At 38.3% G+C, this 21,263-nt stretch overlaps 1 protein-coding gene across 4 annotated transcripts in view; it reads left to right on the top strand.

The window, feature by feature from the left end:
• Positions 1-21,263, top strand: part of MTMR6 (myotubularin related protein 6) — a 41,359-nt gene that overhangs the window by 7,849 nt on the left and 12,247 nt on the right. For 3 of the 4 annotated variants that reach the window (XR_015254096.1, XM_086715107.1, XM_086715102.1), the window contains exons 2-10: positions 3,722-3,838; positions 7,478-7,640; positions 9,964-10,121; positions 10,650-10,778; positions 13,768-13,902; positions 14,553-14,666; positions 16,083-16,215; positions 17,175-17,284; positions 17,712-17,837. Coding sequence is in view for 3 of the 4 variants with exons in the window: in XM_086715107.1 (XP_086571233.1) it covers positions 3,722-3,838; positions 7,478-7,640; positions 9,964-10,121; positions 10,650-10,778; positions 13,768-13,902; positions 14,553-14,666; positions 16,083-16,215; positions 17,175-17,284; positions 17,712-17,837 (1,185 nt within the window). In the remaining variant the exon portion in view is untranslated. The remainder of the gene's footprint in view (positions 1-3,721; positions 3,839-7,477; positions 7,641-9,963; positions 10,122-10,649; positions 10,779-13,767; positions 13,903-14,552; positions 14,667-16,082; positions 16,216-17,174; positions 17,285-17,711; positions 17,838-21,263) is intronic. The other variant, XM_086715104.1, reaches the window with a different exon arrangement.

Raw genomic sequence — 21,263 nt, forward strand, 5'->3', positions numbered from 1 at the left:
GAGTTTTGGAGATGATTCAGAGGAACAGGTAGGCTTTGGGACTTGTGTGTAGGTAGCCAGAATTAGAGATCTAATAAATGGAGTTTCAGATAATTTTGGATATAGAAATTAGGGGGAATCAAGAAATAGGCTTGGAGTGTTAGGAAGAGTTTTGTTTGTTTTTAAGTAGGATCCACGTTCAACACGGAGCCCAATACTGGGCCTGAACTATGACCCTGAGATCAAGATCTAAGCTGAGATCAAGAGTGGGACACTCAACTGACTGACCCACACAGGTGCCCCAGGAAGAGTATTTGTGACCTGAATTTCTAATCCTGATAGACAGCAAGCCTGAAAGAGCTGTGTAGTGTTACGCAGCTCTAGAAGAAGAGTGACTTTGTCCTAATTGGGTGATGAGGTGGGAATAGCAGACTGAGAGTCCACACATGTATTTAAAAACAAAAAAAAAGCTGAACCCTATTAGTAATTTTTCCACTAATTTTAAGTTTGTTCATTTAGTTGTAAACCCCTGAATGTCTACTGTTCACCTACTGTGTAGAGAAAAGGTGGCAGAGAGACCTTAGGGACAGTATAATGTTACAAAGAAGAATTTTATGTAATGAATCTCTTGGATGATTTCAGCAAAAGAGACCACTCGTAAATTGTGGGCACCTTCTCTCCCCCCCCCCCCCCCCCGTGAGAAATTTCTCTGTGGCTGTTCACTTTTGTTTAACAAACATTTATTGTGTCAAATGTTAAACTAGTCGTTAGGTAGTCAGACATAAATAAGAGACAGTTCTTGGGGTGCCTGGGTGGCTCATACAGTTAAGCGTCCGACTTTGGCTCAAGTCGTAATCTCCTAGTCCATGGGTTCAAGCCCCTCATCGGGCTCTCTGCTGTCAGCACAGAACCTGCTTCGGATCCTCTGTCCCTCTTTCTCTGCCCCTCCTCCGTTTGTGCTTGATCCCTCTCTCAAAATAAACATTAAAAAAAAAAAACTTTATTAAAAAAATAAGAGTTCTTGCCCTGGGGTATGTTATAGCTTGAGTGGGAGAGATGGGCACGTGAACAGATGATTTCATTATATTGTAGGAACTACCCTAATAGTAGTGGAAGGTGCAGATTTTTAGAATATGTAGGCCATAAAATTGGTAGGAATTGGTGATTAATTGAACGTTGGGGATCATAGGATGAGTCCCAGATTTCTAATGTGGGTGACTGGATGAGGACGGGTTAATATTCACTCAGTTCAGAAATACAGGATTGGGAACCTATTTGTGAGGGGTGAGGGAAAATCAGTTTCATCTTCACATGCTTAACATAACTCTTTAGACACTCAAGTAGAGCAGTTTAGCATGGTGGGAAGGTGTCCTACTTCAGGAATTAGACTATTCCTGTTCAGTGCTGTTCCGCTCACTAGCCGTTACTTGCTGTGTGGTGTTGGGACATTTAACTTCTCTAAGTCTCATTTTTTGTACAGACACTAATAGTACGTACCACATAGGAATTGTGAAAAGCAATGAAATGATGTATGTGAAGCACTTATCATAGTACTGGCCACATAATAAGACCTCAGTACTATGTCAGGAATTATTGTTATTATATGTATAACAGAAGGTGTAAATTCAGGAGAGCTCAGAGTTGGCATTTAGTTTGGGGAATCATTAACGTATAGGCTAACCCAATGACAGTGGACAAGAGCCCCAGGTAGGGGATGGAGGGAAGAGGGTTAACATTCAAATGAAAAGTGGTGTGATTGTTTTGCATGTGGATAATTGTGTGTGAGAATTTGTGCCTTGTCAAGAAATTATTACAGCTTATGATTGGAGCATAACAAGAAATACTTACGACCTTTTAAAAATCCACAGATTAAAACTCTTCACGTGGACTTAAAAAAGAACTTAGTGTTCATTTAAATAAACGGTAATAACAACATCAGCCCCTACTCTCTTTAAACTACTTGCCAATATCCTTTTTTTTTTTTTTAAATCTTTTCTGAGTAGTGTGTGAAGTGGCACAAATTGTTTGCGTGAGTAGTGTCCACACTTTATAGTCACCTTTATTTCCAAGTATATTCATCAGTTCTCTTTTCTTCAGTGCCATTGGCACTTCGCTTTCATTGCTTCAGAGATGCGGCAGGTGAGATTTTATACCGGGGTCATTGCTGTTGGTTGGCCGCAGTGCCCTTACAGCCAAGTCCAGCACGGTGGAAGAGGGGTAAACAGTAATTGACCCATTGTTTTAAAAGTGTTTAAATTTAAGTGTGGATTCAAAGTGTGTTGCATAATGAAGTTAGAATTTTATCTAAGGAAGGAGTGGTCCTAAACAAATCTGATCTCCAAGGGAAATCTTCATACGGGTTTATAAGAAGGAGGTTTTCCTATTGTCTTTTATAAAGGACAAGGAATATGATGATCTGGCAGTTTTTGCCTGTCAAATCAACTGTGAGAACTGAGCCATTATTAGATCATATCTCTATAAGTTTCCAGAAGAAAGACTTAAAACTCAATTCATTGCCTTAATGTTGCAAATAAAATTTTCTGTCAAAAACAGGTGCTTTATTTTTACATTTAAATTTTGACTTATTTGGACAGCAACTGTTATGAGTGCAAAACCCTGGAAGGAAATTTCTTTGGGGGAAGCTAATTAGTGTTTTACATGGTAGTTATTACACTGAAGATCATAATTTCATAATGGGGGGCATTTGTTTCTTCAGTTTTAGTAAGGAACAAAAAATATGTATGGGAAAAGTACAGAATTAATGAGATAACTGTTAGCAATCCGGTTTTGAAGACACACAAGTTAAAGAATTATCCACAGCCTACTCTTATAGCTGCCGATCAAAATTTTAAGTTGGTTATGGTTGTTTTACTTTTTTCCCTGTCCCCATGAGCAGGCACAGCCATAAATACTGTGTTTTCAAAACAGTAGCATCCTGCACATTCCCGCCAACTCTAACCCCATTCCCCAATGGCGACCCTGCGTGTGCGCGTGCGCACAGGGGTTTACTAGTAATAAAGAACTGCTATGTACCTCACTGCCTCATCCACTAGACAGCACGGAAGCAGCGTGTGACATAATCCGTGACGGGGCATTCAGAGCCGGGAGGAACTACAAAGCTGGGACATTAATCAATTACTTTTCTGAGAAGGATTCCGGTTAAGAGACTGGGCATCAGTGAGCCTTGAAGAGTGCTTAGCACTTAGCTAAGCAGACGAGACTGTCTTAGAAAGGGAGAACGGTATGAGGAAAAGCACAGGGGTGGCTACAAAACATGGTCTTGGGTGGAGTGGTGAAGAGAATAGAGAAATTCAATTGGAGTTTGCAACCATTTAACTGTTTCCTGATTTCATTTTTCTGGTAGTTTACCTCCATGACCCTAGGTAAATGACCTTTTGTATTTATTACCTAATTTGCCAACCTAAAATTTACGGACTCTTGGATATGAAAACTGTTTCTGTTTATACCACATGCTTCCTTTCTGTTCCACTTAGTATCTGTGTTAATATTTTTTTACGGAGTTCCTGTATCGGTTATAATTTTAACTCTAAAAAGTACCCAGGTTACTGATGGTGTACATATTCCCCGAGATACGTGAAATTTAATGTTCAACATTAAATAAACTCGTGTGTTTGAACAGAAGGAGGAAAAAAAATTGGAGCTGATCATTTAAATCCTGGGATAACAAAGAATTTGTGTTACTTGTGAAATGAGAGATAACATTTTTTTTTTTTTTTTTTAGGTTGAGCAAGTGAAATTACTTGACCGATTCAGTACCAGCAACAAGTCACTAACAGGAACACTCTATCTTACAGCCACACATCTATTATTTATAGACTCTCATCAGAAAGAAACCTGGGTAAGAAGGACATCTGCTGTGCTGCTTACCATGCTTATAATAATGGACTTGGCCTATAGCTGTGTTTTATTTTGGTCATGTACAAATAATTTAATCCTTGGTTACCTATTTTCAACAAAATTCAACAGCCTATTCTCTACCCTCCCTCCTAATAAAACAAAGATACCATGTGGAATGTGGAAATTTTTTATAGAATATAGCAAGGCTCTTTTTATCTGCATAAATAATTATAAAATACCTACTTGTTCCTTTTAATTTTTAAAAATGTAAATAATACATGCCCATGTTTAATAGATCAAATGGCCTATTCCGTGGTATTTTTATACCAAATTGCAATTACAGTGTTTTTTAAGTTGATTGATTATAGATCAAACAGTACAGTAATGGATATTTTATATATATTTCTTCCTGTATATGTGCCAGAGTGTCTCGGAGGTATCTGGCTGAGAGTAAAATTACTGGGTCTAAGATAAGTGCATATTTTCCTTCGCTAAGTGTGGCACCTCTCCAAAATAGTTGTTTCAGAATATTCTCAGTAGAGTGTGACTCATGGTCCGCCATCATCAGCAACATTGACATTGTCAGCTTTACAATGTTTGCCTCTCTGGTGGATGTGCAATTGTGATTTTAATTTACTGATTATGAGAAAGTTGTCCTTTCAGATATTTTGGCCTTTAGGTTTCCTTTTCTTTTTCTGTTGGGCTGTTTATCCTTTTACTGGCTTTATAAGAATTTTGGTTTTTAATGTTTTGTCAGGTGTATGTGTCGTAGATAACTTCTCCCAGTGTGTGGCTTGTCTTGTATGTGTATACGTCTTGCAACTAAAGTTTGAAATTTTAATGTATTAGATTTTCATTGTTTCTTTTATGGTTTATGCTGTCTTGTGACTTAAGGGATTCTATTTTTTTTTTTTTTTCTAAAAACTTACATTTTGTGTTTCAAGTATAAGTTGTTAATATATCTGGGAAATATTTTGGTGGGCGATATGACTTAGGGATTCATTTTTATGTTCTTTTCATATGGATACTGGCACCATTTACTGATGGTTTCGTTGCATTAATGTGTACTATCAACTGTGATAGATAAAGGGAGGGCCTGCTTTTAGGCTCCCTGTCCTGTTCTTTTGATATATTGCTTCCACTGTACCAGTAGCACATTCCTTGATTGACTCTAGCTTTTTAATACAATCTCTCTTTGATTGTACTCTTGATTTTCCCAGGAAGGCCATCCAGTTGATAACTGATTGCAGTAAGTAAGTCAAGATACTTCCCTGAGATGTTGATCTCGGAGAAGTTGTGTTCCCAAGAGGCACTGGACCTCCTCCCCACGCAGTGTTGGCCCGGGAGCTGCCAGGAGGGCCTTGTAAAATCCTTAGTCATGCTACCACCCGCTCTATCTACGCCTCCTTTGTCCGTCTGTCCTAATACCTTCTCAGTATGTTACCCATCTCCTCGCGATACATGTGCAAGTTTCCCCTAGACCTCTTCTTGCGGATGTTGAGAACATAGTTTCGGGGCAGTGAAAAAATATCGGTGTTGTCCTCTCCTATTACTGTCTTTAAAATGCCTTCTTATCAGTATATTCTCATATGTCTCTCCTGAATGAAATTTGTTTCATATAGTAGATCCACAGAAATGAACATTTTAGATCTAGAGACTTACCAACTTTTTATCTTTTTTCTCATTTACAGATGATTTTTCTTTCAAGGTCATGTCACTAGTTATTGGCAGAGTCGGTCTCTGCAGCATTTTCTTGCAAATAATTTTAGGTCATAATTAGAATCGCGATAGTGACATATTATTACAGTAGCTGTTGTCTCTTGTTCTCTATTTAGATGCTAGTATTAGATCATTTTGAGTAACTTGGCACAGGCCTGCTAATATCAGTGTTAACAGTGCTAAATGTTAGCCACAAGTTTGAGCTGTACATGTGTAGTGTGTTAAATATTTGTGTGATGTATACTTTTAATGTCTGTAGAGCAAATTCTTCCCTCATTAGTCTTTTTTAAGCTTGTCTTGATTATATTATAGATTTAATCTTGCATGTGAACTTTAGAAAAAATATATAATTAGTGATTAATAATACCAGCATTTAATTTTATAATTATATAATACATATGTATGATATATAAATAATCAGCCATCTCTTACCCTACCACAGAAAAAGGCAAAAAGCCATTTGGAATTATTTATTGGAACTTACATTAAAGTTTTAGATTAATTTGGGATGAATTTATTTCTTGTCATGATTGAGTTTTATCATTCAGGAATCTGCTATAACTCTTGAGATCTTTTATTTTCCAGAAAACTTTTCTTTAAATATTTTAAAGTAGGGGTGCCTGGATGGCTAAGTCGGTTAACTGTCGGTCTCTTGATTTTGGCTTAGGTCATCATCTCACGGTTCATGAGTTTGAGCCCTGTGTTGGGCTTTTCACTGAGTGCAGAGCCTGCTTGGGATTCTCTGTCTCTTCTCTCTCTGCCCCTACCCTGCTTGCTCTCTTAAGTAAACATTTTAAAAAATGCTTTAAATTAATAGGAATGGTATTGAGAAAAAGAAAGCTTTTTTTAGTAGCAAACAGAATATTAGAACTCATATGAATGATAACTATATCTTTAAAATGCCATCAAGTATTGAGCTGATAGTAGAACTTTCTATTCATTCAGTCAGGAAACATTGTAAGGTAGGTATAAGCAGTGACACCTGTATTGCTGGTTTGGTCAGATTTTAAGTTTGCATGTATAAGATATAACAGTTGAAACTTTCTTTTTCTATTTGAGCAGGGTCACTCCAATGCTCCAGATACTGTGTTAGGTGCTAGAGATAGAACGTTGCTCAACTTAGCTGTGGTATTGCTCTGTATGAAGTTCCCAACATCTAGCTGGAGAAATAGACATTCACTGTATACAAGGAATTACTCGTGTTCTGAGTGCCGTGATGGAAAAGTATAGGCTGATAAGGGATAAGAAAATGGAGAGGACCTAACTTTTCCCATGGGAAAGGCCATGGGGGTTGTCAGGCTGTTTTTCTTGGTGGTGAGGTTTAAGCAAAGGCCGGAAATAATACTAGAAGTTCCTAGGTGAAGAGGCAGACCTACAGTTTGCCAGTTAGTAAGAACAACTGAGTGTGTGTGAAGGAGGTTGATGCAGAAAGGGCCCTTGTCACTCGAAGTTGATGTGGGGAGGGGCTGGAAATGAGTCTAGAACCCAGAATCTGGGAAATGACATGACCAGATTGCTGTTTTCTAAGTCGTTTTTTAATAGTCATCACCTGCCCTGTAGAAAATGGATTAGAGGAAGGTAAGAGTAGGTAAGAGAAGGTAGGGAGAGAGCATGTAGGCAGTGACTTACAGTTACTCAGGTGAGAAACAATGGGAGCACTGCAGCTAGAGGAGTGACAGTGGACACCGAGAGAAGTAGGTTCCAGAGAGATGTAGGAGACGCGGTTGTTGGGGTCTGATGATGTATTGAATGTGCGGAGCGATGGAGAAGTATCAGAGCATAGTTCTGGCTCAGGCATTCAGTCACAAAGTCTGAGGACTTTGGTTGAAGAGGGCATTTCTAACACGTATGCGCTCTGGAAGAGAATACGATGTTTAGTACTTTTTTACGACGCTGATCAAATGTTTTTTTCATGCTGTAGATATTGCATCACCATATTGCCTTAGTGGAGAAACTAGCTTTGACTACTTCTGGATGCCCACTTGTGATTCAGTGCAAGAACTTCAGGATTGTGCATTTCATTGTTCCCAGAGAAAGAGATTGCCATGATATTTACAATTCCCTGCTACAACTGTCAAAACAAGGTACTGTTATGAGAGACCAAAGCTTACTTAATTTTGTGATGGATTAAATCTCATTGTTACTTTATACTTTAAGTTACTCGTGTGTGTGTGTGTTTTAATTTAAATTCTGTTAGTTAACATACAGTGAAATATTGGTTTCAGGAGTAGAATTCTTTGACACATCACTTACATACTACTAGTGCTCATCACAACGAGTGCCCTCCTTAGTGCCCATCACCCACCTAGCTCATCTCCCATTCACCTCCCTCCATCAACCCTCAGTTTGTTCTCTGTCATTAAGGATCTCTTGTATGGGGCGCCTGGGTGGCTCATTCGGTTGAGCGTCCGACTTCAGCTCAGGTCATGATCTCACACTCCATGAGTTCGAGCCCCACGTCAGGCTCTGTGCTGACAGCTCAGAGCCTGGAGCCCGCTTCAGATTCTGTGTTTCCCCCTCTCTCTGCCCCTCCCCTGCTCATGCTCTGTCTCTCTCTGTCTCAAAAATAAATAAAAACATTAAAAAAAAAAAAATCTCTTGTAGTTTGTTTCCCTCTCTTCTCTCCCCCCCTTCCCATATGTTAATCAGCTTTGTTTCTTAAATTCCACATATAGGTGAAATTATATGATATTTGTCTTTCTCTGAATGACTTATTTTGCTTAGCGTAATACATTCTAGCTCCATCCACCTTGTTGCGAATGGTAAGATTTCATTCTTTTTGATGGTTGAGTAATATCACATTGTGTGTGTGTATATATATATGTGTGTGTGTGTGTGTGTGTGTATGTGTGTATATATATATATATATATATATATATATACACACCACATTTTCTTTATCCATTCGTCAGTCGATGGACGTTTGGGCTCTCTCCATAGTTTGGCTATTGTTGATAATGCTGCTGTAAACATTGGGGTGCATGTACCCCTTCAAATCTGTATTTTTGTATCGTTTGGGTAGATACTTTAACTCTTAAGTCAAGTTCTTATGCATTCTATTCCAAAAAATTTGGCTTAGAAATAATTAGCTGCTTCTGATCTGACTTGTAAGAATGGTTTCCAAAGAAGGGGTAAGAGTAAAGAAAAAATGAAGCATTTAGAGTACAGATTTTAAAAAGCATAGATTCATGTTAACATTTTTAAAGTTTGTTGGTAGCCAACAGAACAGCTTTCTTTTTTTTTTTTTTTCCAAGTGGGTATCCCACAAATAAGGTGTTCCAATGACTTGGAAATTGGTTGCTAAATGAGAAGTTAAGGAAGGTTGGGCTCCTTTGGTAGCAGTGGGACTAATATATTTAACTGCCCAGAGTGGAACATAAGGGAGATCACCAAAGGAGAAATGGAGGGTGAATCCAACGTTAGTAGAGGTAGGAGTGAGAGACATGTAGGCCCAAGAGAAGAATCCTATTACTACTTACGCCTTCAGGATCTGGAGGCTTCCTTCCCTCAACATTGACTTGAATTACATAGACCTTTCCAGGGAGACAAAGCACACTGGTTACTAAATGTACTTTTTTGTTGAACACCCGGACTGTAGTGGCCTAGGAGCAGGTGTATGTACACCCTTCTCTCCTAACACATAAAGCCTGTAGCATTTATCCCAGTGTCCCAGGTTACACCAAATCTTATAGTAAAGATGGTCACTTTAGGGGCTCAACACTGTTCAGGAACAAGTGCTGTCCGGAGCTCCGTACAACCATTGCCACTTTTGGTTGACACTGTCCTATAGGAACGTACGTGGAATGTAGCATGGAATAGGAATGTATAGGAACGTAGCATTAGTATTTTCATTTCACATCTCGTTTGGGAAGAGTGGTGGGTGAGAAGTGTGTACGTCATTAGAAGTTTACTTTTAAAAAGAAGTATTACACTAGGGTATTATAAAAATATTATTTATTAGCTTTTGCTGATGATATAAATTGAATCTCAGATTGATATCCCTTTAGATATAATCATGTGAATTAACAAACTGAGAAAATATTCAGTTCAAATATGTTCAGGTATTAGTTATCTCTTTGAAAATTTTAAAGGAAAAATGAAGGGATAAAACTGAAAAACTGTTGGGGTGCCTGGGTGGCTCAGTCGGTTAAGCGTCTGACTTCAGCTCAGTTCGTGGGTTCCAGCCCCGCGTCAGGCTCTGTGCCGACAGCTCAGAGCCTGGAGCCTGCTTCGGATTCTGTGTCTTCCTCTCTCTCTGCCCCTCCCTGGCTCACACTCTGTCTTTCTCTCTCTCAAAAATAAATAAACATTAAAAAAACAACAACTGAAAAACTGTTATTTGTAGAATTTTAACTATAAATCCTATAATGGTAGCAGCTTAACGTTTATGTGTTTTGTATACTACAGCAAAATATGAAGATCTCTATGCATTCTCTTACAATCCCAAACAAAACGATTCGGAGCGACTCCGAGGCTGGCAGCTCATTGACCTTGCCGAGGAATATAAGAGGATGGGAGTGCCAAATTCAAACTGGCAGCTGTCTGATGCCAACCGAGAATACAAGGTAACTTAGCGACCTTTTTTTTTTTTAAGTTTTTATTTAAATTCCAGGTAGTTAACATACAGTGTAATATTAGTTTCAGGTGTACAACACAGTGACTCAACACTTCTTTACAACACCGGGGGCTCCTCACAAGTGCCGTCCTTAACCCCCATCACCTGTGTAACCCGTCCTCCCCCCTTCCCCTCCGGTAACCATCAGTTTGTTCTCCGTAAAGAGTCTGTTTCCTGGCTTGTCTCTCACACTCTCTCTTTTTTCCCCTTTGCTCATTTGTTTCGTTGCTTAAATTCGATGTACGAGTGAAATCATGCGGTATTTGTCTTTTTCTGATTTACTTCGACATAGCAACCTTTTGGGAGAAATTCAGAAAACGTTAGTCCTGGAGCCCGAGAGTGTCCCAGCAGCAAGTTGTCTGTCCGTGTGTGTACCGCACTTGCATTTAATAAGTTGAAAGTTTTTTGAAGGTGGTTTTTAACCTCATGGTCTTTGAATGGTGAGAAGAATGGTTATGTTTTACTTGATTTTTTACAGATTTGTGAAACTTACCCCAGAGAACTTTATGTTCCCCGAATAGCAAGTAAACCAATAATTGTTGGTAGTTCCAAGTTCCGGAGCAAGGGAAGATTCCCAGTTCTTTCCTACTATCATGAACATAAAGAGGTAAGAAAAGAAGATTTTCTTTTTTCTTTTGTTAATTTACAAACGAGGTGTAACCCCTCTTCGGGTTTAAGCATCCTAAAGAGCACTCGCTTTTACATCAAGAGATCGTTATTTTAACGTTGCTGATAGGGAACTCTGGGTTACGTTTTTGAAATTTTAAGATAAAAGTAGCCTGAAATACAGAAACTTTCATACTTGTCATGTTTCTTTCTCTCCCGCCCTCCTTCAGTCTTTCTTTCCTTCTCATAGGGACCTGAAAGTATAGGATTAAGGCACAGATAGGTTCTTCTTCTTCCCCGTGGTTCTCTTTTCATCCCGTGTACTGGGGGAAACCAGACAGTCTTGAGAAGCCAACTAAGAAAAAGAAGAAAACCAAGAGTATTTCAGGCTCTCAGTTTTTGTAGAAAGCTCTTCAAACAGAAGGATTCTGCAATATGAAGAGGGGGAGGAGGCATCTTTGTACTGAGATGCTGTAATAGGGATTGCCCATTACCGCAGAGTTTTCTTTGTAGCTTGTATAGTAGGCCCCGAGGTACTATGTGTTAGATGCTTCATATGCATGAAATCCCCACGACAATCTGATAAGGTAGCCTCTACTAACTACCTGTAACTTTCAGATGGGGAGACTATCAGAGAGAGTAAACCACTTTTCCTAGATCTAACAGCTAGTAAGTTGGGGAGTCCCATGCCACTTCTGACTCCCAGTCCTTTGTGACCTGATTGTTTCTCCTCAGGAAGCTTTTAGAATCTGCTTTTCCCCTTAGTGTTCTGAAATTTCACAGTGAGGTGCTTTGGCGTGTTTTTAAAAATTCTCTTTGGGAACTCGCTTTGGGGAAATTACTTGTCCATTTCTTTGGTAACTTCCTGTCTTCTTTTACTTTCCTTTGTACGTGTGTGTGTGTGTGTGTGTGTGTGTGTGTGTGTGTGTGTGTGTGTATGTTGGCAAATGGGCTAATGGGCTTCTGTAAACTTCCGTTTTTCTTCATTTTTCTCTCCTATTTTCCATCTCTATTTTTTACATTTCCTCAACTTCGTTTCTAGTCCACTTCTTTATTTTTGCTATACTGTATTTAAATCTAAGAACTCTTTTGTATTTTCTGAACTTTTTAGACACTTTTCTTGGCTGTGATGACGGTTCCCTGAAGATATTAAAGATTTTTTAAAAAGAATTATTTTGCTTCCCACATTAGTTGTCTGTTGCTCAGAGTTCCTTTTTTCTGTTTATTTTTTTGTTTGTTTTTCATGCCTTTCAAAATACCTGATTCTTAGCTGCCCTCTCATATTTAAAAGTGGGGTACTACAAAGCTGTTCAGAAGTTTGTGTGCACGTGTGATCTCTATCTTTGGATTCTTTCTGGGTTTTTTTTGTAATTATTTTTTAATGTTTGCTTATTTTTGAGAGAGAGAGACAGAGTGTGAGCAGGGGAGGGGCAGAGAGAGAGGGAGACACAGAATCCTAAGCTGGCTCCAGGCTCTGAGCCGTCTGCACAGAGCCCAACGTGGGGCTTGAACTCACGAGCTATGAGATCAGGTCCTGAGCTGAAGTCGGATGCTCAACCGACTGAGCCACCCAGGTGCCCCCCCCCCCAACCGCCCCATCCTCCTGTTTTTTCAGGGTTACACCCACAGCTGTGCCTATTGTCCAGAGTCTTCGGGTTAATCCTTTTCATAGGATAAACTTTGTCTTCAGGGCGAGGGAAGATGTGGGAGCCTTAACTAGTCCCCATACAGATATTCAGCCAGTTCTATTTTCAGTTATACTCTGGGTCAGGCTTTCAGAGGTAAATCAGAGGTAAATTTTGCTGCTCAGAATACTTGGTTCTTGTGGACTTATAACAACTTGGCAGCTCTCTTTGTTCCAGTAAGTTGGTTATTACTTATCAATTTGCTTTCATTTACTGAAATTTTATTAATATTTCTACTGTACTTTTCTCTTTTCCATTCTCTTTGATTTTTTGATTTTATACATTTTAGATGTCTTTATTAGAATTTTAGTTCAATTTTAGAAGGGAGCCAGAGGTAAAAAGTAAAACTTTAAACAGAAATTCTCAATCTACTCTTCATAACAAAGTCATAGGGAGTTATGACTGGGTATGGCCTCTATTTGACACACCCACATTTGTATACAGTATTTATTGGAAAGCTTGGCTGAAAATAGATATTCAGTGCCCAATTTAACAAATCAGAAAGTATGTCTGAAAAGAATGTAAAGCAGTCCTCATTTTCTTCTATTTTATTAGATTCTCGTGGTTTTGTGTATGAATTTAAAATAAGTGAATGTGTGAATTTATGTTACTCTTTTTCCTTAATGTTAAATACTATGGTTGGAATGTTGGGTCGGGTTAAGTTGGAGTTGGTATGGATGAGATTGGAGAAAAAGTATATGGGTCTAAATCTTTCAATCTTTCTTTAAGACTTTAAAATGTCTAATCCAACATTCACTACTTCTTACAGATATGTTTGCCCTCCTAGATTGACTATGTTTTAACCCAAATTTAAACTGAAACTCATTTTTCTTACTTTATGTCTCATTTTATGTTAAGATCTGATTTCTCAGTAGAGATCTAAAAGCTTTGGGAAAGTAAAAGCTCAAATGTTGCTATTTTTAAAAATTTTGTTCTACCTTTATTGACTAATCTCCTACTTGAACTTGAGTTCAAAGTATTTTATAATCTAGAGCATAGAATGCAAGTATCTTAGTAGGTTACATGATAGAGAATTGACCAAGTGTTGCTTCTTAGAATTTAGGAATTTTTCATCAAACTAGGCAAGGAAGCATTTCAGTTTCTTACTAGAAGAAAATATTGGGAAAATTTACATAACACCAAGATATTAAAAACGTTTAATTCTAATAGTATTTTAGAGTTAACATCTTCTAATTGTCTTGGCATCTTTTAAAAAGATTACATGTTTGATTTTAACTTTTGTTTTTCTTTTAAGCATTTTTTAGACATCTCTGAATAATCTGTTTTCTGTCCTTTTAAAATTAGGCTGCCATTTGTCGATGTAGTCAGCCACTATCAGGATTCAGTGCCAGGTGCCTGGAGGATGAACATTTGCTTCAAGCCATTAGTAAAGCCAACCCAGTCAATCGCTATATGTATGTAATGGATACCAGGCCCAAAGTACGTGTCTTGAATACAGTACAGTCTGTTTGTTTCATTATCTTTGTTACTTTAATTAGTGAGATTTGATCTAATTGCCCATAATCGACCTATCTGAATCCTAGTTTTAAATTAACTGAGGCTAATGATACTGAGGAAAGCAGCCTTTAAAAGGATGCCAGGTTAGGAGACTTGTTTCCCAGATGTGTGATTTCTTATGTCTTCTGATTTATACGTAAATTTAGAAAAGCTGAACTTTATATTGAGAGCTCTTGATGATGTGTAAGTCTTATGTTATTGTGAAGAAATATTAAATAGTATGTGTGTTGTGAAAAATTAGAAAATCTTACTAAATGTTTTTGGTAGAATTTTTAATTGTCAAAATACTTTTTGTTAAAATAATGGGGCTTAATTGAAATATTCAAGAAAATAAGGAAAATAGTTCAACTTAAGAAACATTGAACTAGAGAATTATAAATAGTAAACAGGAAACAGTTGTTCTGTTAGGCATCTATAATGTTAGGTTAAATTTTTATCATTGGGCCAAATGTCAGAATCCCTTTTTCTTTTTATAAACACAGTTAAACAACTAATGCATATTGGATCCTGAAACTAAAGTAATTAAAATCCTCAATGGTAATAGCTAACATCACTTTTAATTTTTATTATAGCATCGCATGCAGAGCTGGTGGGCTACACAAAAGGACATTGGCAGAATTATAGTGAGGATTTCTTCAAAAATCTGGAATGATGAGAAAATAAGAGAAAGCGATGAGAAAAAGCGAGTGAGCGATATAGAACACGATTTTAGGCAGTTTTGTTGAAAGGAACGGTAGTTGTTCTCGAAGTTATTCTCATCATTGTGCATTCTCACAAAAGATAATGGAAGAAACAGAAGATTAATTTGAAGATTAATTTGAGTAAATTAAGAAATATTAAAAATTAGAAATTGATAATTTGATAATCTTTTATCTTGTTAACAAGAAAAGACGTTCTTAGAAGTCTAGAATGTTGGTGATATCGTAAGACAAATTTTATTTTACTTGTTTCATCTAGGTGGGTTCATAGGTCAGAACTACTTTTAGATGATATTAGATATAAACGATTGTTCTAACACAAGACTTTCTGAATATGAGGCCTGAGGGCAATCTGTTTCTCAGGACCTTATACCTCTCATTTGTATAATTGACTTCTACACAGAAAACAGGCCTCTCTCTTTGTTTTGTTATACTAGTTAAACTTGAGTAGTAATGTGGAAGCATTTTAATCTCTGACTCTCATCTGATGAACTCAAATTTAAGTAGTAATAATGTGGAAGCGTTTTACTATCTAACTTTCACCTTAGGTGCGGAATAGCCAGTGAGCCAGCAGCTAGAATTGAACTGTTCTTGTTACCAAACTGGGCCCCCATCCACTGAATGAAAAGCTACTTTTTCTTTCAATTTAGGTTTTGTTTCATCCAAGTTGATAAGAATACTTAGTAAACAGTAATAATGTATAATATGAAATCCTAGTCTGGAAGAATTAAAACATGCCAAATCTTAAATGGACTTCTACATTTGATCTAGTGACCAAAGACATGGGGCCTACTGGCAGTCTGTTTTCTCCTTATTTTGGCCCAATTCTTGGAGATATATCAGGCTAGTGGATTACATGCCATGGTATGTACCATGTGGGCCTCCAGTAATCTCTAATGTGGAGGACCTCAGATAACCTGACGTGTATTTCAGATCTGATTCTTCAGGGTCCCTGTGGCTCTCCGATGGTCAGGGGCTCCACAGGCTTGCTCTGAAGTGGGTCTCATTCATTCTGCAACAGAAAAACTTCCCAGCTCTGCTCATCTCTGAATCATTTAGGATTCAGATAAGAGATATTTCTTTCTTCCTCTAAATTTTGAAATACTGCAAACATATGGAAAACTGACTACAAACATAAGTGAATTAGTTTTATAAATTATTTGTGGGGAACTTCTTGTCTGAACTTTCCATTACATAGCAATTGTGTTGTTAGTGGCCCTCTTTACTGTTAATAACATATGTGACACTTTTATTCATTAAAAAATGGTAGCATATTCAGTTTTAAAGTGTTCTTTAAACTCTCTGGTAAAATACGGTTCATTTAGTGCTTTCGTGATGTTTTGGTGAACTAAATTAAAAGATAAAAGCAATTTATCTCTAAATTTCTAAAATTTTAAATTTTAGCTGAATGCAATGGCCAACAGAGCAGCTGGAAAAGGTTATGAAAATGAAGACAACTATTCTAATATTAGATTTCAGTTTGTTGGAATCGAAAATATTCACGTCATGCGGTCCAGCCTTCAGAAGTTATTGGAAGGTATGAATTATTGCTTGCTTTGGAGGCAACTTTGTCTAATAGAAATATAATGCTAGTCCAATTATAAAATTTAAAATTAAGGTAATTTAAAAATTTCCTATACATTCCAAAAAGTAAAAAAAAAAAGTTGAAATTAATTTTAACAACGTACTTATTTAAGCTAGTATATTAAAAACATTGTGTTAACGTGTAATCAGTATAAAAATTAGTAATGACACATTTTAGGTCTTTTTTTTTTTTGTAAGTCTTAGAAATTGACTAGTGTGTATTTTACACTCTTACAGTGCATCTCAGTTTGGACTAAACATATGTCAATAGCCATATTCAGGTAGATAGTGGCTCCTGTATTGGACAGCAAAGTTCTAATGGTGTTACAGAAATTGCTATTGTTAGATTGATTAGTTGATGATAGTAATGCTCTATTTAAGTACTAAGGTGTCTTTCCAGTCATGGTGTGGAATTTTAAAAATTAAAATATCAGGGGCGCTGGGATGGCTCAGTTGGTAAAATGTCCAACTCTGGATTTCGACTCCAGGTCATGATCTCATGGTTCGTGAGTTCAAGCCCTGCACTGGTCTGCACTGGCAGTGCGTAGATAGCCTGTTTGGGATCCTCTCTGTCCCTCTTTCCCTGCCCCTCCCTGACTCGTGCTCGCTCACTCGCTCTCTCTCAAAAATAAACTTAAAATTCTTTAATGAAAAAAAATCAGACTTTTTAATTAAACACTTTGTACTTAAATTTTTTTTAAAAGAGATTGGAGCTTTACTTAAGCATGAAGAATGACAGAAAAACATACCCCCAAAATCCATTATGGAGCTTCTCCTAGCATCTTTTCATTTATAGAGTCCTGCTTTTTATTTTGTCCTCTTCTTTTTTTCATTTAACTCAGAGAGAGCTTGAGGAGGAAAAGTGGAGACTGTAGCCTCATTCTAATTGAAAATTTTTCCCTTCTTTTCTAGTTAATGGTACCAAAGGGCTTTCTGTCAGTGATTTCTACTCTGGTTTGGAGAGCTCAGGATGGCTTCGCCATATCAAAGCTGTTATGGATGCAGCAATCTTCTTAGCCAAAGTAACCCTTCTTTTCTCATATTTGGTTTGGGGTTTATACTGGTTGGGAAGGAATACATTTATTCTGTCGGGACCTGGTATCTTTTCCAGTCAGATAAGTTTTATTACGTGTTACCTCCTTAATGAGGCTTCCTTTCATTTGAGCTTTAAAAGATCACGTGGCACTTCATGTAGGGACTTAAAAAGAAATCCCCAAATACTTTGAAACAGCGGTTTTGGTTTTGGTTTTTGTTGGTATGCTTTGTGTTTTTATTGTGTTTTGCCTTTTTTTTTTTTTTTCTTTTTGGAAATTATGCCGTGACATTACCATTGCCATCCTTGCTCTTCTGTGTGATGCAATACTTGCTAGTGTCGTTTTTAAATAGAACTTAATTGATGTAACTAAAACGTATTCTGCTGTAATCTAAGTATGTGATCTTTCTTTCCAGGCAATAACGGTTGAAAGTGCAAGTGTGTTGGTACATTGTTCTGATGGTTGGGATAGGACGTCCCAGGTCTGTTCCCTTGGCTCTCTCTTACTGGATTCCTACTACAGGACAATCAAAGGATTCATGGTAAGGAGTGATTTGGCTGGACCAGTGATTCTCAAATAGGAGCGATTTTGTCCTCCCAGGAGACATTTGGCCATGTTAGGAGACAGCTTTGATTGTTACAAAGAAAAGGATTTAACTAACATTTAGCTGGTAGAGGCCCAGGATGCTGCTCATACTCTAGACCACATAGGACAGCACCTGCGGCAAAGAATTTTCTGGCTTAAAATATATATAGTGCTGAGTTTCAAAAACCTTGAATCAGACTGATTTCAATTTGTGCCACCTCTTTGAAAACGAGTTTCAAATTAATTAATTAATTTTAATTTGTAGAGAGGGAGCAAGCTTGAGAAGGGGGGGAACAAAGGATTTGATGCAGGCTCTGTGCTGATAGGCTGACAGCAGCAAGCCCAATGCAGAGCTTGAACTCAGGAACCACAAGATCATGACCTGAGCTGAAGTCAGACACTCAACCGACTGAGCCACCCGGTGACCCAACAACTTTTAAATTTAATAGTTGTTTCCTAAAATGTTATAGTAGAAATATTCAGTATTTTCTCCCTCATTTTTATCTAACTAATATGAGTGATATAGTAAAGCAAGGCACAAATAAGAGTACTTAAAAATTATTTTTTAGGTGTGCCTGGGTGGCTCAGTCGGTTGAGCATCCGACTTCGGCTCAGGTCAAGATCTCGCAGTTCGTGGGTTTGAGCCCCACGTTGGGCTCTATCGTGACAGCTCAGAGCCTGAAGCCTGCTTCAGATTCTGTGTCTCCCTTTTTCTCTGCCCCTCCCCTGCTTGCACTCTCTCTTCCTCTCTCTCTGTCTCAAAAATAAATAATGAAAACATTAAAAGAAATTATATTCTAGAGGAAACTTTCTGTTTAAAACTCCTTTATTTGTTAATTGTAATTACACATTAGGAAGCATGTTTTATATCTGAAGATTAAATTTCTAGTTGAATAGATTTTCTTTGTTATTTTTTTTATTTTTATTTTTTTACATTTACTTATTTTTGAGAGAGTGGGAGAGACGGAGCACAAGCAGGGGAGAGGCAGAGAGAGGGAGACACAGAATCCAAAGCAGGTTCCAGGCTCTGCACTGTCAGCACAGAGCCTGATGTGGGGCTCGAACCCACAAACCACGAGCTCATGACCTGAGCTGAAGTTGGATGCTTAACCGACTGAGCCCTCCAGGCGCCCCTAGATTTTCTGCTCTGTGAAGCTAAAGCCCTGGCTCCTGTTTTTTGTCTTTTAACGTGATTAGATTTTCAAAATTTGCATCTTAACTCATGGCAAGTAAAGTAAATGAAGCGAAGGTAGAAAGTTGTCATTAGTTAGAATTATTAAATGTAGTGCCATCTTTAAGACAGAGGGAAGTTCACCGTCACCATATCCCTTTCAGCACCATTATTTGGTGGCACTAACATGCCGAATCTGGGATAGGCCGAATGGAAGTGCTCCTGATAAAATTATGTGCAGCTTACCTTGAGAGTGGAAGGTGAGGAATATTTTCTGTGCCACGTTTGGCTTTAATTGTTTGCTAGACATTCAAATGAAGTCATGTGATAAATGCCCTGGGACAGAGTGAGAGCTTCCCAGGCAAAAGGAGCAATGAGAACCAAAGCATAGATCCGTTAGCTGACTGCAGGTATGTGTGATGACTGGGGCTCAGGGTGTCAGAGCGGGCTACTTGGGTGCAGAAGAATATAGTGAGATGAAAGCCTCAGGAAGAGAAGACTGAAATTTGACCTTCACCTTCTTTGGGTAGTGAGAGCCATTAACGGGCTTTAAATAGAGGGAACGGTAACTTGCTTAGATCTTCTTTGTAAAAAGATGGCTTGGTGTCTTCCAGGTGGAGGGGAGTGGATGATGGAGGGCAGGAGACCAGTGTAGAAACTGGCAAGATAACTCAGAAGAGAAAAGACAGCCAGGAGTAGGGCAGTCCCACACAGACACAAGAGGGTAGGGTTCAGCCTCCAGGAATATTGAGAAAGTAGAGTCATAAGAATTGTTCCTGGGTTGGGGCGCCTGGGTGGCGCAGTCGGTTAAGCGTCCGACTTCAGCCAGGTCACGACCTCGCGGTCCGTGAGTTCGAGCCCCGCGTCGGGCTCTGGGCTGATGGCTCAGAGCCTGGAGCCTGTTTCCGATTCTGTGTCTCCCTCTCTCTCTGCCCCTCCCCCATTCATGCTCTGTCTCTCTCTGTCCCAAAAATAAATAAAAAACGTTAAAAAAAAATTAAAAAAAAAAAAAAAGAATTGTTCCTGGGTTAAATGTGCAGTAGAGGAGAGGAGGCCCCTTCCAGGATGATTTTCCAGATCTGGACTCAGTTGCCAGGATGGATGGTGCTGCTCTCTTGCTCTTTCTACTGAGAGAAACAGATGACTAAGTTTCGTGAGAAAGATACTGAGTGAGGTTTTAGATGTGGGTGTGGAGAGGAAAGGCAGAGGACCTGCAGTAAAATTTGGGGCTCCAGCCTGAAGACCGTTTGCCTGCAGTCACACAAGTGTGGAGGTGGCAAAGCTAGGATTTAAACCCATGCAACATGGCTCCAGAAACTGCATCTTTAAAGCCCCATCACATTACATGGCCTTCTGGAGAGATTTAAAACAAAATCAGAGAAGCTGAATGTGGCAGTTTTAATACTGCAAATGTACTTGGTGATTATATAATGAAATTACGTGGTATACGAAGAAGATACGTTGCATAAATTAGACTGAAAAAAATCAGAAGCCTGTCTCTTCAGTAGAGTTGTGACAGAGAAAACAGATAAAGACAGTTCATTCAAGAGGTTGATATCAACATTTGAATTTGAATATAAACTTTTCATTGCTCTCTCTCTCTCTGTCTCTCCCCATCTCCCTCTCTCTGTGTGTGTGTGTGTGTGTGTGTGTGTGTGTGTGTGTGTATGTGTATGTATATATATATATTTTTTTTTGTTTGTTTGTTTTTGTTTGTTTTTGTTTTTTTTTTTGGTAAGCACCATATAAGTAATGTACAAGTAAGCCAAAAGGTTTAAAACATATATCCCAGTCTACCACCCACAGTTAACCACTGTTACCATTTTGATTTATATTTTCTTAGTTTTTTTACTATGCAGATATTACACATAAAAATGTAAATGTACTAGTGCTTTATAGCATGTACTTTTCATTTAAAATGTAATAAATACAACTGAAATGATTAAGTCACAGGACTACCGTTTCTTTTATGCATCATTTTTGCTCTTTGTTAAACCAACCCCTAATCCAGGTTCTTTCTATATTTTGCCTATAATTAAACAAAAATTTGGGGGCGCCTGGGTGGTTCAGTTGGTTGAACGTCTCACTTCGGCTCAGGTCATGATCTCGCGGTTCATGGATTCAAGCCCCGCATCGGGTTCTGTGCTGAGAGCTCAGAGCCTGGAGCCTGTTTCAGATTCTGTGTCTCCCTCTTTCTCTGCCCCTTCCCTG

This window comes from Puma concolor, chromosome A1 (genome assembly GCF_028749965.1).
Source record: "Puma concolor isolate L17-30 chromosome A1, mPumCon1.1.hap2, whole genome shotgun sequence".
Taxonomy (NCBI): domain Eukaryota; kingdom Metazoa; phylum Chordata; class Mammalia; order Carnivora; family Felidae; genus Puma; species Puma concolor.